The sequence below is a fragment of the Mirounga angustirostris genome, unplaced genomic scaffold, assembly GCF_029215605.1.
Source record: "Mirounga angustirostris isolate CCGP_5_RB_7025 unplaced genomic scaffold, mMirAng1.0.hap1 SCAF_10, whole genome shotgun sequence".
In the NCBI taxonomy this organism is placed as follows: domain Eukaryota; kingdom Metazoa; phylum Chordata; class Mammalia; order Carnivora; family Phocidae; genus Mirounga; species Mirounga angustirostris.
In genome coordinates this window covers 86,879,670-86,902,698 of record NW_026991718.1, presented here as the reverse complement: position 1 = coordinate 86,902,698, position 23,029 = coordinate 86,879,670, and the positions used below count along the sequence as shown (strand labels likewise).

General features: G+C 49.5%; 1 protein-coding gene across 4 annotated transcripts in view; it reads right to left on the bottom strand.

Moving 5' to 3' along the window:
- Positions 1 to 21,526, bottom strand: part of SH3RF3 (SH3 domain containing ring finger 3) — a 394,367-nt gene extending 372,841 nt beyond the window's left edge. Inside the window, exon 1 of one of the 4 annotated variants that reach the window (XR_010405756.1) lies at positions 19,619 to 21,526. Coding sequence is in view for 3 of the 4 variants with exons in the window: in XM_064572701.1 (XP_064428771.1) it covers positions 19,619 to 20,200 (582 nt within the window). In the remaining variant the exon portion in view is untranslated. The remainder of the gene's footprint in view (positions 1 to 19,618) is intronic. The other 3 variants (XM_064572701.1, XM_064572700.1, XM_064572699.1) reach the window with 3 other exon arrangements.
- Between the last annotated feature and the right edge of the window lie 1,503 nt (positions 21,527 to 23,029).

Sequence of the window (23,029 nt, the reverse complement as noted above, 5' to 3'; positions counted from 1 at the left end):
GCTGATGAGGAGACATGTCAGAGAAGTAATAACTTCCCTTTGGGAAATTTAAATAATCAGCTGGGTCTGAAAAATGTGCGCATTCTGGGTTTCAGAGCAATTTCTCAGCGTGCCTTTTATAAGCCCTCCAGGCTGTTATTACATTTTAGGTTCAGTCCCAAAATTCCTGCAGTGGTTTGCAGATTCTATCACTACAACAATTCAAGTATCAGAGGAAACTTCAGATTGTTGCCTATAAACCTTCTGAAAGTACACTGTATGGGTACAAATCAGTCAGTCATGAAAAAGCATGTCAGCGTCAGAACCTCTATTATGGTACCTGGAGTGTTCTAAGGTGTTCGAGTCCAGCTCTCCAACACAGTGCCACCAGCCATGTGTGGCTACTGAGCCCCTGAAAGGGGGGCGAGTCAGAATGGAGCTGTGCTGTTAAGGGTGAAATAAACACCAGGCTTCAAACGAAGCTTGGGAAAAAGAATGTAAAACATCTCATTAACATGATTTGTAGTGGCTAATGCCTGCATGCCAATATTTTGGATATAGTGGGTTAAATAAGATACAGTATTAAAGCTAATTTCATCTGCTACTTTTTACCTTTTGTAATGCAACTGCTAGAAAATTTCAAATTACACATGTGGCTCACATTCTCTCTATGGACAGTGCTGCTTTGGAGTATGAAATTAAGAATTCATGCCATCAAAAGACTTTATTTGAACACATGTTAATCCATTAGCTTTCTGTAAATGTTTTTGAGACATGTAAGCGCAGATGTCCAGGGGAAAAAAATTCTGTATTCAGTCTGTCTCCATGGCCACAAATGTGGAGCCCCACAAACATCTGGGCCTGATTTTAACACTCAATCCAGAGAGAAGGAGACTCAGATGGCAGGGAGAGGCCACCTATGTATGAAAACTTAGAACAAAAAGACAGCACCGGCACTTCCCTGTGGGTCACTGTGTACACACTTTCCAGAATGTGCATTTCACCTTGTGAATCAAGAACAACTCAAACATAAGCAAGAACCCAAGGACCCCGCCTCCCCAAATACAAGGGAGGCACAGCTGACCTTCACTAGCATTTCTGCCACAGAAGAGACAGAATCTTCCTGTTCCCATCCCTTCCCCATCATCTCCTCGTTCTACATCTGCTCTTTATGCTTAGATATGAAATTCTCTCACTGACTTGCATCTTTATACATACATTTTTTTTTTTACAATATGGTAAAAGATAGCACAAAATATTTTAATTTCCCCTCGGTCAGGGCAGCTGGTGAGGAGAAAATAATGTGAACTTGGAGGCAGTCAGAACTGAATTCTAATCCCAGCTCACACCTTGGTTTCCTGCTCTGTGAAATGACGCGCATGGCACCAGTCCCACAACAATGCACAGACCAAAGCGAAAGCCAGTCTGCCTGGGTTCAAGTCCCAGCTCCCACCCACTAGCTGTGTGATAAGCTGCTCAACTTCTCTGGGCCTCACTTTTCCCAAATACAAAATGCGGGTAATCAGAGTACCTATTTCACTACGTAATTCATGAGTTGAATTCATTGTTTTTGTACAAAATTACTTTTCTAAAGAATTATCTGTTAAGTGAATTAATCAGCAGAATAATGCCAGGCTCATAAATAAAACGGTTCCAACCGCCATCAGGTAAAGACCAATATCCCTAGCATGGTCTCACACCTCTGTCTCCCCCTTCCCCTCCAACCTTATCTCAAGCTGGTCTCACGACCCCCACTGGGCCCCCAAACGCTTCCTTTCAGTTCCCCATTTGCTCCAAGCACCTTACGACTCCAGGCCACAATGCCCGCTATTCCCTCTGCTGGAACACTCTTCCTCCCTTCTCCACCTGTCCTAGCCCAGCTGCTCATCCTTCCAGCAGAGATCTGGTAAGATTCTCCAGTCTTCTGCTCCCACAATCCTTCATACTTCTCTGCAGGTTGGGAATGGCCTTCCAGGAAAGGTTTCCTCTACCCCACCAACTTTTCCAGGCCTTCTGTGGTTTAAACCAATACTGCTCAACGGTGGCGTCAGCTACATCTGGGGACTTTTGACAAGCCGATGCCAGGCTGCAACCAGACCAATCACATCAGGACCTCTGGGCCAGGCCCACACTTCAGTGTTTGGGCAAGTTCCCCAAGGATTTCCACATGTAACCCAAGTCGGCAACCGCTAGATCAATATAAGAACACAGGTGCAGTATTTTAAAGGATGGTTTCAATCTTCCAATAGGATTTTAAAAATCATCTATCGACTGCAAAGAGAACACATGATTTTCTTAAATCTGAATTAACCCAATTAAGAGTATAAAAATACATATATTACAAAACATCTCCACTGTAGCTGAGATTTTTCAATTAGCATTTTATTCAGTCTCTGGATAGCCCATAACACCAACCAACTGGAAGCTCCGGGAAGTCAGAGACTTTCTCTTGCTCTCTGTAATGTCACCAGCATAGGGAAGCGTGCCGGCATGCACGGTGCCGCATGCACACCTGTGATGAGAGGTGCAGTCCTCCACGCACCAGACTGCAGGTGACAGGAACGCAGGCCAAGCAGTACACCCAGCACAGTGACAGGCAGTGGGTGGCTCGTTTGAACAAATGAACTCCCCCCGCCGTGGCTCTTCCTCTCTCTCTGCCTGGCATGCTGCTTGTCCTCTCACTATGGGAAAGCCCCCCGCCTGCGTTTGAAGCCATTCATCTGCGGTTTATGAAATACTGTGGTAACCTTTGAGATGCAAAGAGGTTTAGAAGTGCAAAAGACTGCCAATATGAATATTAATAGCAGCGTTATTAATAACTGAAGTTGTCTGCCAGACACTTGACTCTTGATTAAAGGAAGTGAAGGAGCTCAAGCCAAGCCAGAAACAGCTCAGTGCAGAGCTGAAGGATCTGTGCTAGAGCTCTGGTCCCCGTGGGGACAGAGGCTATTCTGAATGTCTGACTAGAGAAGTTTACATAAAGTCAGGTGGGTGCTGCCACTCCCATGGTCAGGCCACACCTTCCCTGTTCACCAGGGTGCGAGCTCCACCAGCAGAGTCGCGAAGCTCGCTGCTCTCCCCAGAGCCCAGAACAGTGTCTGGCCTGCATATGGGGCCCCAGCAAAGTGGATCAAGGGAAAAACAAATGAGTAAATGAGAGAAGGGAGCAAGGGAGGAAGGAGGAATGTGCGGCTGAACACTAGAAAGTGCAGACAGGGGAGCTCAGACCCAAAGCTCACATGGGCTCTGCCCACTCCACAAAGAACAAAAAACAGAACTTCTTTTGGTAAAATCACCAATCCAGAACTGTTCCACAAGCTGTTAATTCACCTAAAATACTTTTTTTAAAAGCACTGTGGTCGCTGTCACGACAAATATTTGAGACACCAGCTGTCCTGACAAACAAGCAGCCTATCCATACCCAAGTCTTAGTAACTTCATGATTCAAATATATTCATATTATGTTTTGCTTAAGTCATGAATGTACTTTTCAGCATTAGAAATTATCCCTTCCATATCTTTAAATATTGTGGTTTCTGCCTGACTAATGTTATCTTTAATTATACATCATCAAGTATTTTACTGTGTTCTAATGGGGTCTATTACTCATCAGAATGGCCTCAGTCAGCAATCATACTCCCCAGAGCCAACCACTCAACCCTTCTTCCATTTTTCAAATGTACCAGCCTGCACGTGCACAAATTTATACACAGACTGAGTCACAGCTTCTTACCAATTTGTCCAAAAGACAAAACTACCCTTGAAGGAACTCACAGTATACTGGCTTCCTAGTGAGGTCTGGCCCAGCGACACTTTGAGCACTGAGGGCCCTCCGACCTTGCCCTGGGTACAGCCACACCTCCCTGTCCACCCCAGGCACACTCTACACAGGCCATGAACAGAAGAGAAACGGGTACTCGGGAAGGTAAGCAATGTACCCAAGTCCTGCAGCAAGCCGGTGGCAGACCCAGGATCCCACCCTCAGTGACAACACAAGGCAGGAGGCCAGGAGAAGAACACGACAAGACCTGGATGGGCCACATAGCATGTTGGGGTGCTTTCCGCACCCTGACTCCCACAGTCACCAACCACAACCCACCTAGATGACCTCTTTCATAATATATTTGAAGAGCCAAGCAATCTTAAGCAAACCTAAAGATCAGCAGACGCCAGCTAGTCCCCAAACTCTCATTCAAAGGGATGAACTGCCAGTCAAATAATCTTAAATGCACAATTTATACAAAGTATAAATGTATACATATATTTTCTATATATTAATATGTATGTATATAAATAAACATATCTATGTCTTTTGACATGTTTTAGTTATTGAGTGAAAAATGAACAGGTCAGGCTCAAGTTCTAGACATTTTACCTAAACAGCTGGTGCTTAACTTCTGCATACTTATGAGACAGACTCAAACTACTAAACCAAGTGCCTTAAGACCCAGAAGCAGAAAACATAACGAGAAAGGTCACTGGATGGACAATTAACAAATAAATCATTTTGAAAGAACTGGAATCAATGACGAGCTAGAAGACCTTGATGTGTCCCTCTTGAATAATTGATGAGGAATCTTTTCTTGGACCATTTATGACTATGTTTAGAACCCCATTTAGTGCTGTAAGATAGTTCGCCCACGTGTTGGCTTCTTATCAGACCTGTTGACCAAGCAGCAGATGGAAAACAATAAATACACACACAGATCTGGTGTCCGTGCGCCGTGCCACCAGCACGCTGCAGCAACAACTCCACAACCGCCTTCACTCGGCCCTGCTGACAGCAAGGCTGGCAGCCTTTCCAAGTGAGTGTAGATGCGAACCTGGCCTCAGGGCTGCTCCAGGTTGTGCGGATAGACTCTCACAGAGTGCGGCACTGTCTCCCTGTGCGCATTTCCTTCTGACGACCTCCCAGTAGCAATGGCAGCTGTGATTTCAAGAAACAGGCACCCTGGTCATTTCTCCCCGGCACCTCTAGGAAGGTGCTAGCCAACACCTGTCTCCTTTGGAGAAAGAGAAAGCCCGTCTGTGACTCACTCCAGGCTCATGGGGCCTGCGGTGCAGGGGAGAAGGAGCAGAGACAGGGAGGGGAGGAGCTTGTTTGAACCGTAGTGAGGGAGGGAAGAGCTTTGGCTGAGGAGAAAGACCCAGAGGCCCCTGGGTTGGAGGGAGGCCCCAGGAAAGGCACCAAGAGGAGAGGAGACAAAGTACTAACACCAGCAGGACTGACTAATAGGACTTTGAGAATGGAGTGCAAGGTGGGGGGAGGCCAGGGCAGAGGGCTGGCTCTCCAGAGTGGGGAGCATGGCAGAGGGGCCAGGGAGGTCTGATGGGGAGGGTGGTGGTGTCGAGGCCTGTAGACACAGAAGGCTGCTCTACGTGGTGGGGCTGGCTGGGAGGCTGCATGAAGCCTCTCCAGCGCCCATGATCCTCAATAAGGCCTTGGGTCAGTACCTTTGGGGAGATCCTCCATACAGCACCCAGCAGGACCACAGAAAGTGAACTAATTCTGTGGCAGCGAAGGCCCTGAGCCAGAGGAGGCATGAGAGGAGGCACAGCCCCCAAACCTTCTGAGAGACAGGGAGGGGAATGCTGGGTCTCCCACTCACTTGGAAAGGCTACCAGCCAACATCATGTGACCCTCAAAAGGCCACAGCGGGGCTCCTAAGGAGCCGCCCATGGCTTGGCCAGGGCTCCGGCAGGGGTCACAGGCTATGCACATAGCCGGGCCCACCTCCTGCCCCACAGCCACCGACTCCTCGGGGCGAGCATGGCCTCTGGGTCCCCCTTCCCGAGGGCTGGTGGCTGTGGGAGCGTCTGGGTGGTGGTGGTGGGCAGGGGAGAAGTGGCAGCTAAGAAGAACATCACTTTACCTTGAGCACCCTAAAATGTAGGACACCAGCGGGTGATCCAGAACTAGATGAAAGGGATATCTGAGATTTTGGAAAGGCAGAGTTGCAACAAAGATATGCATATGCAGACTCTGCAGGGTCCCCCAACCTGTGCCCCCACGTCCTTCCTTAGGCTCTCAGCCCAACTTTGTTGGAGGTTCATCCATTCTACTACTTATTATTATGAAAACTCAAGGCTCAAGAATAATAACAGTAACGACATTTATTAAATGCCTATTATACATCTAGTACTTGTCTCAGAACGTTTTAGATAAGAACTCATTCAGCTTACAGTCCTTTGAGATGCTGGATGCTCTTCTTGGTCCCCACCTTCGAGATGAGGACACTGCAGCCCAGCTGTCACATCATGTGCCTAATGGCTGGCCCACAGCACGCTGCCAGGATACGTGGAGAGGGCCACCTAAGTCCAGACACTCAGGCCCCAAGGCTCCAAGCCTGCCCATGGCTGTATGCAGCCCTCCATAGCTCATCTGTTCTTTCCTGTTTTGCTCCTTCAGAAGCATTGCCATCTACCACCACACTCCTGAGCACAGAAGAACCAACTAACCAATACCAGTACCACTACAGAAGTTCTGCTCCTACACAGGGGGTTCAGACTCAGTGCAAGGCATGGTCCTGACCCTGGTGAACTTACAGTGAACCCTGATGAACATTTGCATGGGTGAAACTCAAGACCTAAAGAATGACCAGAGAATAAATTCTAGAGAAGAGCTTTAGACATGCAATGAGAACATAGACAAACGTGGCCTGGAGAAGTGCCAAGAGTCCCTCAGCGATGTGTGGTCAGCACTGGGGAGATGAAGAGGAGTAGCTACAGGACAGCCCCTGAGACAGCACGGTAGGGTGGAGGACACCTAAGGAAGCACACACAGATGATATGATGACAGGCTTCTCTACAGTGTCCCAAGGACAAGGACGGAGGAAGGGGGTACCCATCCTTTAGGGATGGCCCACCTTCAATCAATGGCAAAGAAGGTGCTGGGTCTTGTGTAAGCACAGAGCAAATGCCAGGGGGGACCTCACTGTGCAGGATGAGAGAGCAGCCGTGGGCCATGCAGAAACAAGACCACAGGACCTAGAACCTGGCCCAAAGGAAGAGTCAGTGGAGCTGTGACAACCAAACAGCATTGTGGGACAACTGTTTGGGCCATGGGCACAGGCAGCCAGCAGGGAGTGTGGTCATCAGGGGCCTGGCCCAGTGTGACAGGAGCTGGGTTTGGTGCTGTCTGAGAAGCAGAAAGGAAGATGTTAACTGTCCCTTCTGAGAAAGTAACAATAAAACTTAGTGCCACAAACACAGCTGATGAAGGAAAATCAAAAAGGATCTCAACCCCTGTAAGATGTCAGTACTAGGTCAGGCCCTCCCAGCTCTGCATTCTGTCATCAGCTTACCCAGACAGCCCTGCTGTGACCATGGAGCCTGACCTGGGATTCCCAGACTGGGAACCAGAGTGCAGAGCCCTCTGCCCTGAGATGAACCACGGAGCCTGACCACCCTCAGAACATTTGAGCTCTGTGGACCAGGTTGGAGGAGAGCCTGTTTTGACCATTTCCTTTACCCCTTGTGTATCTCTCGGTCCTCAACCTTGTGCCACTTTTCTGCTGTGATCACACGTTGTCAAGTTCAGGTACCAGTCTGGTGCCCAACTGGTTCAAATGGGCATGAATATGACTCCATGCCAGGTGGGTGCCACAAGCTGCAGATGGGCATAAGGACGGCCCAGCTCAGACCCCGGCTCAGCGAGCATGAGGACCCCAAAGACACATGTCATTCTTAACCCTCCCTGCCCCATTGATATTTCAGCCCGACACAAACCCCAAAGGCTAAGTTGCTCACACTTGTTATTTGAGTTGAAAAAAAAAATTGTAAGCAATTTTTCCAAAAGTTGGCTTCCAAGCATCAAATGCTGCCCCTGTCTCTCATATTCACCTCACCCAATCCTCTCCCATCTTACAAACCCACTGCCCAGACCCCAGCAGCTCACATACAGAGAAAACTAGGGGTGGAAAAGATAAATGTCAAGATGCTCTAGAAAAACAAAGTCTGCTTATTCTGTGACTGCAGGCAGTTTTTATCCAAACTATAGTCATCCATGCCGCATCTTCACCGTATTTACTTAATGAGGTTCTTTAATTGACTCACTTTTTATTTAAATTTGCTTCCAAATAAGACTTCGTGTTAACTGCCATAATTTTATTTTAATGGACCACTTGACCTAAAAGAAAGGATCATTAAAAGAAACACAAACATCGACATAAAGCATCACTAGGTACCACCTGGGACACCGTGCAGCCATCATGGTGGGCCCCCACATTTGGGTTCCCCATGTCCCCACCAGGAACACAGGCACCCTGTGGCACTCTTCCCTGCTCTGCCTGCCAGGTCACCCTCCACCAGCCAGGATGCTACCTCTGAGTCCTTGACACTCCACTGTAACACCCCCTCACCACATCTGTCAACATGACAATTGTCACCTTGAAAACCGACAGGCTTGAAAATTCCTCAACCTGACAGAATGTTTCCCACTTCCATTTAGAAAGTGAAAGTGTTCCCAAATGACAGCCACCTTTCCCCACAGTTGCTGACAAGCCACAGCACATCCATCACTCAGCAACAATCCACGATTACTTCACGGGTAAGGCCAAACACCAACTATCAGAAAAGAAACCTCAGCTGGACCACGCTCCAGAATGAAGAATGAAGGCCACGCTCCATGTGGTGCACCCAGGGCAAAGTCAGCTCTTCACCCACAGAAGGAAGTGGGGCTTCTGAAAATGGGACAAGCCCACAACAAAAGTCACATCTAAAACCCTCCTTCAGTGCACATCGCTGTCAGGAGACAGGAGACCACTCACCCCTCCTCAGAGAGGCCCCCTGTGCAGCAGCCTCTCCTGCTGTTGGAAGCCAGTCCACCCCACTCTGCTCAGTGGCACCCAGCCCCCCACAGCTGTGCCTGATGTGCTGGGGAACCCATGGGGGCAGCTGGGTTGGCCAGGGCTGTGGGAAATCATGGGAAACCCATCTGATTCCAAGTTTGAGGAGAAAACCCCATGGTTTTATGTGAAAATCAGAGGAAGCATATTCTAGAATAACATTCATGTGAATTTTTAAGAAGATAATATAAGACCTCAAATAAATACCCACTGCTAGAAAGAATGCAGCAGGAGGGGTATGGGTGGGAAGGGGGCAGCTAGCAACAAAATGGGGGCACACAGGTTACCCAGTCTGAAGGTACCAGAATCCACCCAGAGGGGACTTGGAACACAGTGATGATTCGGCACAATGGGCTAGAAATCACCACCCAGCAGGCAGCAGCTTTCCCACAAGGGCAGCAGTGGGGTAGGGATCAGGGAGGCCAGGTGGGAGACCAGAGCAAGAGACCAGAGGTGCCCTTAGGAAACACATCTGAGAAACCCCAGGAACTCGAGAAAGACCCAGCAGGGCCCAGGAGGCAGAGGTGACAAGGCAGAGAAGTTCCCCATGTGGCTTTTCCAGGTAAGAGCCGGGGAGGTCTGTGTGTGCTACCTTGGGAGTCTCCAGGAAGAAAGCTGCCAGCCCATGACACGAGGCCCCTCTCAAGGTGGCATGACCTTGATGGGTATGCCCCACAGGGCACAGCCAGGAACATTCCCTGCTGTGGACCCCAGACATGTCTGTTCATCCAAAAGCAAAACCGCTGTCAACAAGAACGCCATGAGATGGTGGGACAACCAGAAAGATGTCCTCATTCACCGGGGACTAACCTGCACAGACAGGATGCCCTCGTCCTCAGAGTGAGCACACCTGAGAGCCCAGTGAGCATCACAGAGTAGCCCGGCAGGCATAGAAGGATGTGAGCTCCCAGCCTTGCTAAGCTGCATTAACCGGTCTGGGAGTGTTCCTCTCGGCCCCCACAGCCACTCTGAACCCTCCTCTCTCTCCAGGTCTGACCTCCCATGGATGCCTTCAGGACCCCTTTTCCCCTGAGCCTAGCAAAGGAGCATTTTGCCGTCTCTGCAGAGATGCTGACTTAGAAGCCTAACCCTTCTCCCAGGATTCACAGACATCCTCAAGTGTTGCCCACCACTCCCGGGACAGGCACCCTGAATCCACAGCAGAGTTCTGTCTGCACCTGTAAAGAACGGGTCAGGCTGGACTGATGACCTCTGCAGCCTGGGGATCAGCTCCACGCCTGGCCCGGAGCACTTGGGAAGGAAGGCAGGTGCCAAAAGGCTGCAAGGCACTCACATCCCTCCTTTGAGCTATTCTCAGTGTTGGGGAGAACCTGCTAATCACTAAGAAAGCTAGAGGAAGGGGAACAGAGACAACATGACTAACTGTTGCCTCCGGGAAAGCCAGATGATCCAAACTTTAAAGGGCCAACAAAGCAGTAATTGGCAGGAAAACACGCAGCCCACAGAAGGGAACAGTGAAGAAAGAACACTGAAAACAGCTTGAGGAAATAAAAATGGAATCAGAAAATGTGCAGAAGAGACAAAAGATAGGGCTTGCAGAGGTTTGGGCTTCAGTGGGTTAGACTGGTGACAGCCATCTTTTTACCCAGGTGAAGTCATCTGGGACCTGGTGTAGACCAATCCCTTCAATACAGACATGCCCACACCCACCCAAAGCCACCAAGCACCCTGTCCTCTGATGGGGAGAGCATTTGAAGTCCTCTCTGCCCCCAGGACTACCCCCAGAGGGCCTGGCTGTCAGGGGTATTTTAGGGGTTCTTCAGCTCATAGCAACCCCAGAACAGCCCAGAGTTATATGAGAAAGGGTGTGTAAGCCATGAGGCTGTTACAGGAAGTAAAGCATTGAGTGGAAAACTGGTACACCAGGGGCCGGACTCTAGGCGCTGGGGGTTAAAGCTGATGCACTGATTAGTGTGGAGACACATAGGAAATGCTACAAGTAATATCAACCACACTTCACAGGCTGGCTATTAACCCCATGTAGAGTACATATGCCTTTTGCTGAAAGGAACAGGAAAGAAAATTCTATGTCCTGTAACATCTAAATTAAAAAAGAAATTTTGTAATTTGCAAGAAATTGCTGAAGCTTGGGGGAAATGGAAGAACATCAGTATGTAAAAGGACCCTGAACAGACTCATGGTTCACAAGGAACAAATGAAATAGGGCGTCAGTGGCCGATCCTGGGACAGAGCATCATACACATCGGCTCGGGGCCCTTAGAGAGGATGCCATGGCTGCACTGGAAGGACAGCAGGAGGGAGCCCTGCCCTGACTTTAAGTGAAAAGCCTTCCACTGGCCTCTACTCTTCACCTCTGCCTTGTCATCTGAGTTTCAACATTTTATGGGTCACTATCTCTGGTCAATAAAGCACTCCGTTTCTTTGGAGCAGACGTATTTGAGACAGCTTCCACCAGCCTGTGAATGTACCTCACATACGTCCCACACTGACAGTGCAGCCCCTGCTGGCCGGGCCCTCACCCATGCAGCTCTGGGGGACTCGCTGTCTCTGGTGAAGGGCTGACTGCAAAGCCGAACAATCCGTTGTCAAACAGGCTGCTGATATTTGCAGTTGCGTTCTCCCTGGTGAGGCTCAACCACAGGGTAACAAGTCCTCCTCAGAATCCAAGATCTGTCACCTCATTTGAGATGTTGGGGGCAACACCTTAACTCTGGGGAAACTGCTATCACAGAGCATGTGACAAAGCTCAGTTTGTCAGATGGTGACTCCAGATAAATGTCCAAATCCCTAAGAACCATACAATCCAAATGCAGCCCTAGAAGGCACAAAAGCACGTCTACTCAGCCAAAAAAGAGCTGTCTTTTCTTTAGGAGCACCTACCTTTCCTTCTGCACATCTTTAGACCACGAACTGGATCCAGACAATCTTTGCTAGTGCCACCATTAACTCACAGGCACCATGAAGCTGGTAGATAAAGGTGAGTCTCACAGGTTATCTGTTTTAAGGTGACGGACCTTCACAAAGGCTGCGTGCCCGCACCATCCTGACGCTCTGTACGCTTCATCTTGCACAAGTGCAGCTGGCTGTAATTACCTTTCGCCATGCTCGGGAAGGGGAAGTAGGTGCAATTTTTAAGTTATGCAGAATTCGAAGTATGATTATAAGGAGTTAAGGAATCTAACAGTTTATCTATAAACAGTAAATACTTCTTAACACAGAAATTTCTAAACCATTAGGGATGAATAGGTGGCAGTGCTGCAATGTTGTGTGTAGAACAAATGAAGCCATGGGAGTTTAACTGTCAAAGAAGGCACAGTAGTTTTTGTTGCCAGGACTCCAGCGCTGTTTTGAACATGAGCCGGGGGTTCCATTTGCTGGCAAGGTGGCAAGCAAATTTTGTGCCACTTTCTAAAGACCAATATAATTTGTATCCCAAATGTTATTGTAGTGCCTGTACATAGTAGGTGCTCAAATAAGTGTGCAGGGAAGCAGAAGAGAATGCACACTATCCTATCTCTTAAACCACCGTGTGACAGCTTCGCTGTGAACCCCCAGTGCTCCCGGAAGCCTCCTTCCGTCTGAGCATTGTTGAGAACGTGCTCTGGGCTCTAGAACATTTATATCCACTCCCGGTGCTGGTGTTCTTCAAGTCTCTCACCACTTCTATTGACCTGAATTCCTGCAGCAAATCCTAATTCATTTAAACTCATATAAATTCACATGAGCATTATGCACACATTCCATTAAGTAGAAATGCAAATATCATAGTATCTTCATGTTTGCAGATAACCATCATATCTGTTAACATAAACACGTGTGCCAGATGAGAGAAACAACCCACCAAAGCAACTCCTCTCGGATGCTCTTTCAGGTCTCCCACAGGACAACCACATCTCTAAATATCCATAAGCCATCAAGGGCCCAAAAAGGCAGCCATCTGTGAGTAGAATTCAAATGGTGCTACTACTTTATACGCTTTTATTCTAACCTCCACTCAATGGGAAAAGGGAGCCCCACGGTATAGTGTGCTGGCACAATGTTTAAACCATTCACCACTGCCAACACCTTCGGCTTGACACCTTATTCTTTTAAGGTTAATTAGAATTCCAATAGGATACCCACTGAGCATGTATTCTAATTCATCAAATATGAAGATCTTCCAAGCAAGGCAAGTCTGATAAAAACTGACCTTGGCCTTTGCAAGTGGGGCTATAAAGAGCATTTCCCCCTAACTCAATCCTTGCTGATGTTTTATTTCAAACATGTACCTCGAAAAAGAGCGTGTTAACTGGGAAAAAGAGAGATTAAATACAGATTGAACTGAAATACACACTTGAAACAACTGCATAATTGAGACCCGCTTTCGTCATGCTCCAGCAAGCAAACGGGCTCTCAAAAGCTAGAACGAAGGAACAATTGGATAGAATTCTGCTCAGCTCAACCGCACTGAGCAGCCTAATTCCAGGCAGTGGTAGACCAGCTCTTGTGTCCTACAAATGAAGGAGGTGGGCTTCGTTTTCAGGAGAGCCTGCCAACCAGCTATACCCACAACTGGGTGGGGTTATTCTCCCCTCCTGCCTTTCTTAAAACAGATTATAACTTGGATTTTTTTTTTCACTTTAATGAAGCTTGTAAGAATAGGGAACACTACCTGTGATAACAAAGATAAAACTCAGAAGCAATTTAAAAGGTGAAACAGACAGATTCAAGCACTTGACTTAGATGTCCATCAGTGCTCAACAGTCTAGTCATGGTGACACAGGACAACTTGGAATCTAAAGGCAAGCATTGTATCACAGGTGCTCACACACACACACACACACACACTTAGGATACCATATAAATGAATCTACTGGCAGGAAGGTAGGCCCTGTGGAGTGTGCCATACTAGTGATACAAAATTTTGAGATTTTTGTATTAGTAATAGGCACTGAAATGACTGCCAGTTATGTGCGCTAGGCACTGTAGGTACATGGTATCATTTATCTGATAAAGCAGATAGGATCCCTCTCCCTAAGAAGAAGGCTCAGAAAAGCTAAACCTCTGCCCAGAGGCACATGGTGAGGAAGTAAGGAAGTCAGGATAAATCCACCTGTGCTCTACCCCTGCCCTCCTTCTTCACAGGACTCCACGAAGCCCAGGGATCTGCCCTGTCTGCAGCCACATGCCCAGGGCAGGCAGTGGGCCTCAGTCCCTGGACGGGAGGCTGATCCTGTGCGCCAAGTCCCTGGCTGAGCTGTGGCTGGTCCAGGCACCAGCCTGGCATGCAATTCTGGCCCCTGAGGTGACAAGAGAAGTCTGTGAGGGTGGTCTAGAGCAAACATAAGGGGAAGAAACCCTCCTTTCTGTTATTAAGTCTTGTCACGACGATATGATGCCATCACCACCCATTCAGATTCCAAATGTACCCCTCATGTCATTTACGTAGAGCTGCCTGTGACATGCCGCCGAAGCCACAACTGATACGATGTTCTTTCCTCAGGACCACACACCACTCTGCACGGTTGCTGCTAACTACCCATAAGGCTCACAGCCTGGGTTTACAAGATGGCGGCCTCAAACTGGAAGAGGATCTGCAGCCAGGGGGCAGATGGATCTAGCAAGTGAGTGCTACTTAAGTTCAGGACCTTGGTCTCTCATTAACTGGGTTTGTTATAGAGCGAGAGGCCTCCCCTAACCACGAAGCTGGTAGCCTGTCAGCCCAAAGTTCACCTTTCAAGAACACCCCTATTCCTTGTGTGTCTCTGAGCAAGGAAATCTTGGTGCCTCCACTGCCCCATTCACCGAGCCATAGTAAGGAACAGGTGAGATGAATTCCCATCAGCTGACTCAAGCCCTGGCACACACGGGCACTCAGTGAACACCTGGCCCACAGCGCTCTCAGTGAATGGTAACTTTAGATTATTCACCGACCGGCCACAACCTGAAACACAACACTGCTGTAAGTCTCAGAGGTGCTGTTTCCACACCCAGAGGCCTTCTGAAGACAGACCCAAAAGGACTTCACTGTGACTCATCTGTCATGTCTCCAAAGGCTGGTGTCTGCCCTTGTCATCACGGAGACCACAAGTCAACCACTTGTCCGCTGTCCTTCTGAGCTGTCTGGCTTTTCTGTGAGGGCCTCCAGGCACTGGGCCATTTCCTCTGGAGTCCTTATTCCATCCAAGACCAAACAACAACAAAACCCTAATGATACAGCCCAGCAGAACAGAATAGAAAGGGCAGGGGAACGAGCCTGAGAACATACCCAGAACCCAACGCTTCCTGGCTCTCTGACTTGACCATTTTGCCCATATATCAGTCCCTCTTGGTTAATTATGCCACCCACCTCACAGGATTATGGTGAGCTTTCTATAAGCAACATATGCCAAAGCGCCCAACACATGGTAGGCACTCAGTAATTGTCCACACAGAAAAATCTCAAACATAAGCTGCCCAAATTTTGACGACTAAAGAACACACACTGATTTGCATCCAGATACCGCAGACTTTCTCTGAACTGGTGTCCCGAGAGGTGACCAGCTGGACCGGTCAACTCCCCATCTCCTCCATACGATGGTCTAAAGCACTCAACCCCTCAGAAGGCTCAGCCTGGCCCACTGCTGTCCAAGCCCTCACACCTGCCCAGGGACGCCTGTGCTTACTTGGAATTCACTGGCTTGATTCCCAACCATGTTTATGCAAATATACTGATAAATGGCAAACATAAACTTTAATGAAGTGTTATGTAAACAAAAGACATTTAGTGCAAAAGAAGTCACTCCTTGGAAAAACACGGTGACCACTCAGGAAATACTCACCAAAGACAGACCTCTTTAAAATCATCAAACTAGGGCGCCTGGGTGGCTCAGTTGGTTAAGCGACTGTCTTCGGCTCAGGTCATGATCCTGGAGTCCCAGGATCGCGTCCCGCATCGGGCTCCCTGCTCGGCAGGGAGTCTGCTTCTCCCTCTGACCCTCCCCCCTCTCATGCTCTCTCTCTCTCATTCTCTCTCTCAAATAAATAAATAAAATCTTTAAAAATAAATAAATTAATTAATTAAATAAAATCATCAAACTGGGCAAAAACAAAACCGTACGACATTAAGTGGGAATTGTTTAAAATCTAGAAGGTGCTCCATTCAGAATTCTTTGAAAGTCTCTTTGTCCTCCATTTGAAAGAAACAAATAGGAAATCATAAACTCTGGCTGTGGTTTAAGTCAACTTGGAACTCAAAGACAAGTCCTTAGCCCTGCATCCAAAACATGGTGAACACAAATATGTATGTGTTTATAAAATAAAACATTTAATAGATATCAGTTGTATGAGTCTCTAATTTATTTGACTTTTCCCATTACAGGGTCCCAGTCACACCAGCTGAGAGATACAGAAGAGATTTCTAGTTGAAACATATCCCAAAGTACTTCAAGGTACACGACCCAGACAAAGCAGGCTCTAATGCCTACATGTTATATCATCAACAGCATTACCCAAATTTTCTACAGTTCTTTAATTTGTAAAAATGCCTGTCCTCTTCACCTTCATAGAGTCATGGATGGACACCAATCCAGTGTCCTCAGGAATCTCCTGCGAGCAGCCTGGGTTCCAAGTCCACAGTAAATTCTGTGCATGCCCAAATATAAGGCAAGAGATTCCCCCCCCCCCAAAAAAAATCACTCAAAAAATTAGAATTGTCTTACATTAGGGTTCTTATGAAAGCATATTAAAAAGTACTCTTGAAATTACTCAATTTGGAACTACAAAACCCTTTTAAAAAAACATGTTGCCCCAAAACACCTCAACCAATGCTAGTTGGGGGAGTTATAGGGGTCACTTCACACAACTGTAAAAACAAAACAAAAACAAGTTAGGCTGAGAAACTTAGCACACATTTAGCAACTGCAATGGTTGGACACTTCTGTTAAAACAGGACTTTTTAAAAGATCACTTTCAGAAGCAACACATAACAGCAAGTATTTCCCAACAGGCAAACAAAAAAACCAACAGTCCTAACCTTAGGCAGTGGGTACCTGTAACTTGGTATAAAATTTCCAAGGGCAGCATAATTAACTGATTCAAAAAGTGCCGCATCTCAAATGGCTCAAGTGAAAGCAGAGCTGAGAGGTTCTGCTAACCAGGCTGGAACTCTGCTGAGAGGTTCTGCTAACCAGGCTAGAGGATTCTAGGTGGCTCTGCTGAGAACCAAAACCCTGATGAAAAAGATGCCAGTGAAGAGTGTGGAAAAATTATTTCATGAACTCCAAGTGAAACCAAAACAAGAATTAATCCATTTTATACATGATGCATTCCCAATGTCTAACTGTAAGTAAATGCACAATCTAAGCAGATATTTGTTTATCTACATACTTACAACATTTACATATCCCCATCGGTCCAAAAGAAGGTTTGAGGAGCATCTCACTAGGAAAATCGGAGACGGTCTTTCATTAACAGTCAACCTGCTACTAAGGCATATATGGTCTCTGCTGAATCATAACATAAGTGCCCATCTATTAAACAACATACAGCAACATCCAGCATTCAGCCTTGCTATGAGGAGTCAAAGTGATTCCAAAAGACAGTAAAGTACCAAAAGCATATTTGCAAGTAATTTTCAGCTGAAGCATTTGCCTGTCAAATTTTAGGGTTGCTTAAAGTCCAACACTCCATGCAGGACTTCTGGCTGCCCAAGAAGACTCCCACTGACTTATACATCAGTGAGTAAAAAGTTAGAAGATATTATGATCCTCACCTTCACTGATTTTGCCTTTTGGAAAATGATCAAATATTGATCAAAAATTGGATTTAATTCAGACTCTTCCTGGAACCCAAACTCAGTCCTAATGAGGTGGGCCTGTGAAGAAAGGGGTGAGGGTCACACTCAGCTAACACAATAAAAAGAAAGAAACTGTGTTCTAAAGTTTTCCTGAAGCTCAGACAGCCATAAACAGTCTGATGCTCCATATGCCTATAGAGAAAGTCCACCAATAATCCCAAGACCAGCCAACAAAAAATTAACTCCCTGTTACTGTCATTGCAAAAAGTTATCAGTTCAACCTCTGACAATATTTTTTACACCACAAATGCCACAGAGTTCTAGGAGCTGCCTCAGGCTACGGCCTTTCAAATTTCAGAGGTTACCTCTTAACCTCCGATCAAACACAATTCACATAAAATGCAGTGGAAGGACATCTGTAAATACACGCTCATCAGAACGTCCTAGCGTTTAACTATAAACATCATTCCACAAACCATTCAGTTCTCCGAGCAAGAGGTGGTAACCTGCTTATTCTGCAAATAAAGACCTTTAATTTTAATACCTTAGATGAAAACAGCAAGGACAGGAAGGAAAAGTTCAAAAATCAGGAACAAGCACACTCATAACTGGATTTAATCACAATTAAAACCAAAGAAAAACTACTTAACTACCTGCCCTCCAGCAGTGATCCCAGGCATAAATATTCCTTGAGTATTCTGACTGCCCATTATTCTGTATCCATAGGAAACACCCAGTTTGGCAAATTAGGGCATTTACCTCTAATGCTCAATACCCAAGGGCTTAAGTTCTTAACCTCAAAGATGTTGTAGTACTGAGTAATTCAGACGGTTAGAATTTTCCCAGCTTCTCTGTATTATACATATTGGAAGGATTATTTAAATGGTTTATGCACCACCAGCTTCTTAAACGGTCAAAAGTAGAGAAACAAGGTTGTGTTTTCTAAAATGAATGAAAATTACAACAGACCAGTAATGGGTTTTTTTAACCTTTAAATGGGATTTTCTACATTTAAAGAAAATATAAAACATGAGTACTTGCTTCTCACTTAACCCAGCATCCTGCAGGCTTTCCTCCCCCCTCCATAATAGTAACAGCAACAGAAGGTGTGAAAGGACACCTTCTAAATAACTTCTGAAACCAAATCACTGAAACCCCAAGATAAAGCCTTTCACTTAAATAGAAACAGTGAAAGACGTGGTACAATGTAGTTGCACAAAAAAACTCAAATAATGTCCCACCTGGGAATGCAACCCTGCCTGAGGGCCCACAAGAGGTCTAGGGCTTCCTGACAGACCAAGTCCAAGAAGGCTGGGCCAAATACTCCTTCCGCCTCCAGGAGAACTTCTTCCCTGCTGTTAACACGAGTTTGTAATTTATGTTCTTCCAACCCCCAGGCACACAATTCCCTCTGCCCAATCCTCTCTGGCCAGACACGCAGGCAGGAGGCCAAGAGTGTCCCCCCCCCCCCCCCCCCCCCCCGCCGCAGCCAGAACCCAGGAAACGCTAAACACTAACTTCACCGAAGGCCGGCAGAGGGTGTGTGCAGGGCTAGTCCGGGGGTCCAGAGGAAGAAGACTGTTTCTGGGTAGACGGGAGGGCCCAGCAAAGTTAAAAAGGTGGAGAAACAGGCCCTGCCAGCAGAGGGACTGTAGGGACGAGAGATTAGCAGGGGACAGGAAAGCAAGTCCACCCTGGGGCAGGATGGGGTGTCACCACATATGAACAAGTGGCAAGGTTCCCTAGGACTGCATGCTGGCACACAGCAAGTGCAGGTGGTGCGAAAAGGGATTCCAGAGAGGAGGACGGATGGACGGCAGGTGCATTTCAGAGGGAAAGGGGACGGAACTGCGAGGAGGGGGTGGGGGGGACACGGTGTCCAAGAGTTGGCAACTGGGACTTGAGGGGTTACACTCACGGAGTCCCTGGAGAAAAGCTAGTTGGAGAAAGAAGAGCAAGGCAAAGGCCATTGGGGGGCCACCTCTGGTCTCCCCTGCCCTTCATCACTGCCCCCTACACACACACTGTGGCGCCGCGCCGTGAAGCAGATACTCACCTTTGCCACGGGCGCGCTCCTGCTGGTCGCCAGCTCGCGCAGGCTGGCGGTGGCGCTGCCGGCCGCCGCAGGGAGGAAGACTGGGGAGCCGGGGGCGCTGCCCGCCGCGCTGCCCCCGCCACCCACGAGCGCCGAGGCCGCCCCCGAGCCGGAGCCGGGGCCGGGGCGCGCTGGCGGGCTACCGCCGGGGCTGGCGCCAGCGCGGGGCCGCTGGCGGATGCCGTCCAGCAGGCGCACCAGCAGGATGTTGGCGGGCAGCTCGTCCACGCCGCAGCCCACCAGGATGCGGCACTCAGGGCAGCGCAGTTCGTGGCGCGAGCACACGATGCTCTCCAGACAGCGGCGGCAGAAAGTGTGCTGACACGGCAGCACCTTGGCCGTGGTGTCCAGGCGCTCCAGGCACACCGAGCACTCCAGCAGGTCCAGCAACGACGACTCGTCCATGTCCTCGCCCGCCGCCGCCGCCGCCGTGGCCGCCGCCCGCCGCCGCCGCCGCTCACCCGGCCTGTCGTCGTCGCCCTCGCTCTGCGCAGCAGCGGCGGCCGCCTTGGACGCGCACAGCCAGGATGCTCCGAGCAGCATGGGGGAGGCGCCGGCGGCGGCCGCGCGCAGCTGCCTACGTCCCGGGGCCGGAGCGGGGCCCGCCGCGGGCAGCGGGCATCAGGATCGCGGGTTCCGCCAGCACTTCCTTCACCCGGACTGGCGGCCCGAGGCTCCGGCCGCGGCAGTGCCAAGTGCTGCGCTGATTGGCCTGCGTGGTGAGCACCGGAGTTCCGCGCCCCGCGAGCCAACTCCCGGCCAGCCGAGCCCACCCAGTCCTTCGGAGTGCGGCGCCCGCGTCTGCGGGTTACACCTGTCCTGCCGCCTGTTCGCCCCACGCCGCACGGGGGCCCAGGAGCACCGCCGGGCACAACACTCAGCCGGCGCTGCGCTCGCAGTGGCCACCCGCGGCCCCGAGCCCCGCGGCAGGAAGTGCGGGGAGCTGCCGCTCCGGTCCCCGGGGAGACCGGGGCTCAGCGTGCGCGCTCCCCCGCGCCGCTGGTGGGCCGCACCGCCCCCGCGGCGCCTCCATGCGCCCTGGGCCTGTCCACGAGTCCCTGCCCCCTACCCCGCAGCGGGTTCAGCTGGACCTTCCTCTTCCTCGGCCGCGAGCACGTGCGCGGGCAGCGCGCAGAGGTCACGGTCAGTGAGGAGCGCAGGAAAGGAGACGCTGCGCCCACTGGACCTCCCTACGCCTGGGCGCACACCGGCGACTAGTCCTGTCCCTTAGGGCACCTCTAGGGCTCCCGGGAACTCCGTGCGCGCCCTCCGGCGCAGGCTCGGCCCTGTCCCCTCCGGGCGCTTGGAGTCTTAGCTCCGGCTCTCGGCGAACCTCACAGAGGGATGCTTCGTCCCGACGCTGCCGCGAAGGAAAGTTTGGGCGGTGTTATCCCGACTGCCTTTCTCGCCAGCGCCGGCAAGCAGCTGGGAATAGGGCCAACACCCGGGCATCCTCCTCGACGACTCCCCGCAGCGCTCCCGGTCGGGTCCCCCTTCCAGGCGGTGCGCAGAAGTGACAAGCCTGGAGCTGCGGGTATGGGTGCGGGGACGCCCCGCGAAGCAGAAGGGAAAGGCGTTCGGGTTGGCTGAGGCGCCCTCGGACTCCTCCCGGCGGCAGCCCGCCCTCCCCGGAGTCGCTGGTCCGAGGCCGGCGCCGCTGCCCGCTGGACCCGCACCCTTGCGCAGGGCACCCGGCTCCGCGCCGCGCCCACTGCGGCGCAGTCTCGTGAACCCCGCTCCAGTTTCTCCTCGGGAGGCGCAGAGGAAGGGGAATTCGCGCTCTCCTTCCCGACGCCCCGGCTTCTGGGAGCGTCAGAGCAACGGAAGTACGTACGGAGGACCGGGAGCCGCAGGGAAGTTTGGCAGTGGGCTGGGGTCGACCGCGAAGATTTCCTGCAGTGCGCTGCCCCCTCGTGGCCGCTTCGGGTTCCCGGCGCTCCCTGTTCCCATCCTGGCCCGGCCCCGCACAAACCATGGGCCAAGGGCTAGATGCTACAAAGCCAGATAGTTTTGGGGTATTTGGGGTATTTTTTTTTAAGATTTTATTTATTTATTTGGGAGAGAGCGAGCGAGCGAGCAAGAGAGCACAAGCAGGGGGAGACGCAGAGGGAGAAGAGAAGCAGGCTCCCCGCTAAGCAGGGAGCCTGGTGCGGGGCTGGATCCCAACACCCCGAGATCATGACCTGACCCGAACCGACTGACCCACCCAGGCACCCCAAAGCCAGATAGTTCTTGCTAGGGCTAATAGCAGAAGAGGTGTTGAGGGCCCGCCTACCAGCCAAGCTAACCTGTGGTTCGTGAAATTAAGAGTACCTTTTTTGACTTTTCAGGGAGAAAGTAATATTTGTTGTGGCTTAAATGCCAAGAACGTGCCTATGCATTATTTCTTTTTAATCCTCTAAACAGCCCTGTGACATAATTATTTTAACCTCATTTTACATGTGAGGGAGATAAGGTTTATAGTTATGAAATCATTGAGGCTGAATTTTGTTAATTTTTGTGTCTCCAGAACCTAATACATACTAAGATCACATTACATTGGATTATGGAATATGGAGCTTCCCTATAGGCTACATATTTTTACTCTGTAAGATCCCCAGGGCAAGGGCAGTTCTTGGCACATAGTATGTGCTCAATGAAGATTTGTAGAAATAATGAAATAAAGGTCTCAGAATCATCACCTAATGTTGTTTTGAACATGCATCTTAACATCTCAGTTCCAGGTATCCTGAGCTCATACCAGGTTGCCAGTTCCTAGAAACCTGGCGAGCTACTTTGTGGATGTCTTGATGGTGTGGATTTCAGTATGTATTATTCACATGAGCACTGGCTACCCTGTGAGATGGATGGCATCCCTGAGCTGCCTGGCTGTCTGGAACCTGGGAGCAGACTTCCCAGGAGGGCCAGAGGCCATGTCACAGTGCCCAGAAGCACCTTCACATTTTCCTCCTTTTACTCTTGGACTCTCCCTCAGGAACAACAAAGGGAAATTCTCAAGAGAACCCACAGAATGTTTGATCCAAAAGCAGGTGGCATGCCAGAAACCAAACCAGGTTTAAAATGAGGAGAATAGACTGAGAATCAGGAGCACCTCACAGGACCCCAGGTTAAGAGCTGGACCAGCTTATTGCAGAGGGACCACAATGTGTCTTGCTCTCCATTCTTCTCTCTATGATGTTATGCTCTTTCCGTCTCTTACACCTGCTGCCTCTACTTTCCCAACCCACATGAGAGGAAACACTGTCAAAGCTCCAAAAGCATTTCATCCGATGGCTTCAGTCACTGAAAAAAGATACTCATCTGATGCTGTCATGGGCTGGAAGTTTTAAAACCCTATCATCTAGCTTGGCCCAGATGGTCACTCTCTGGACC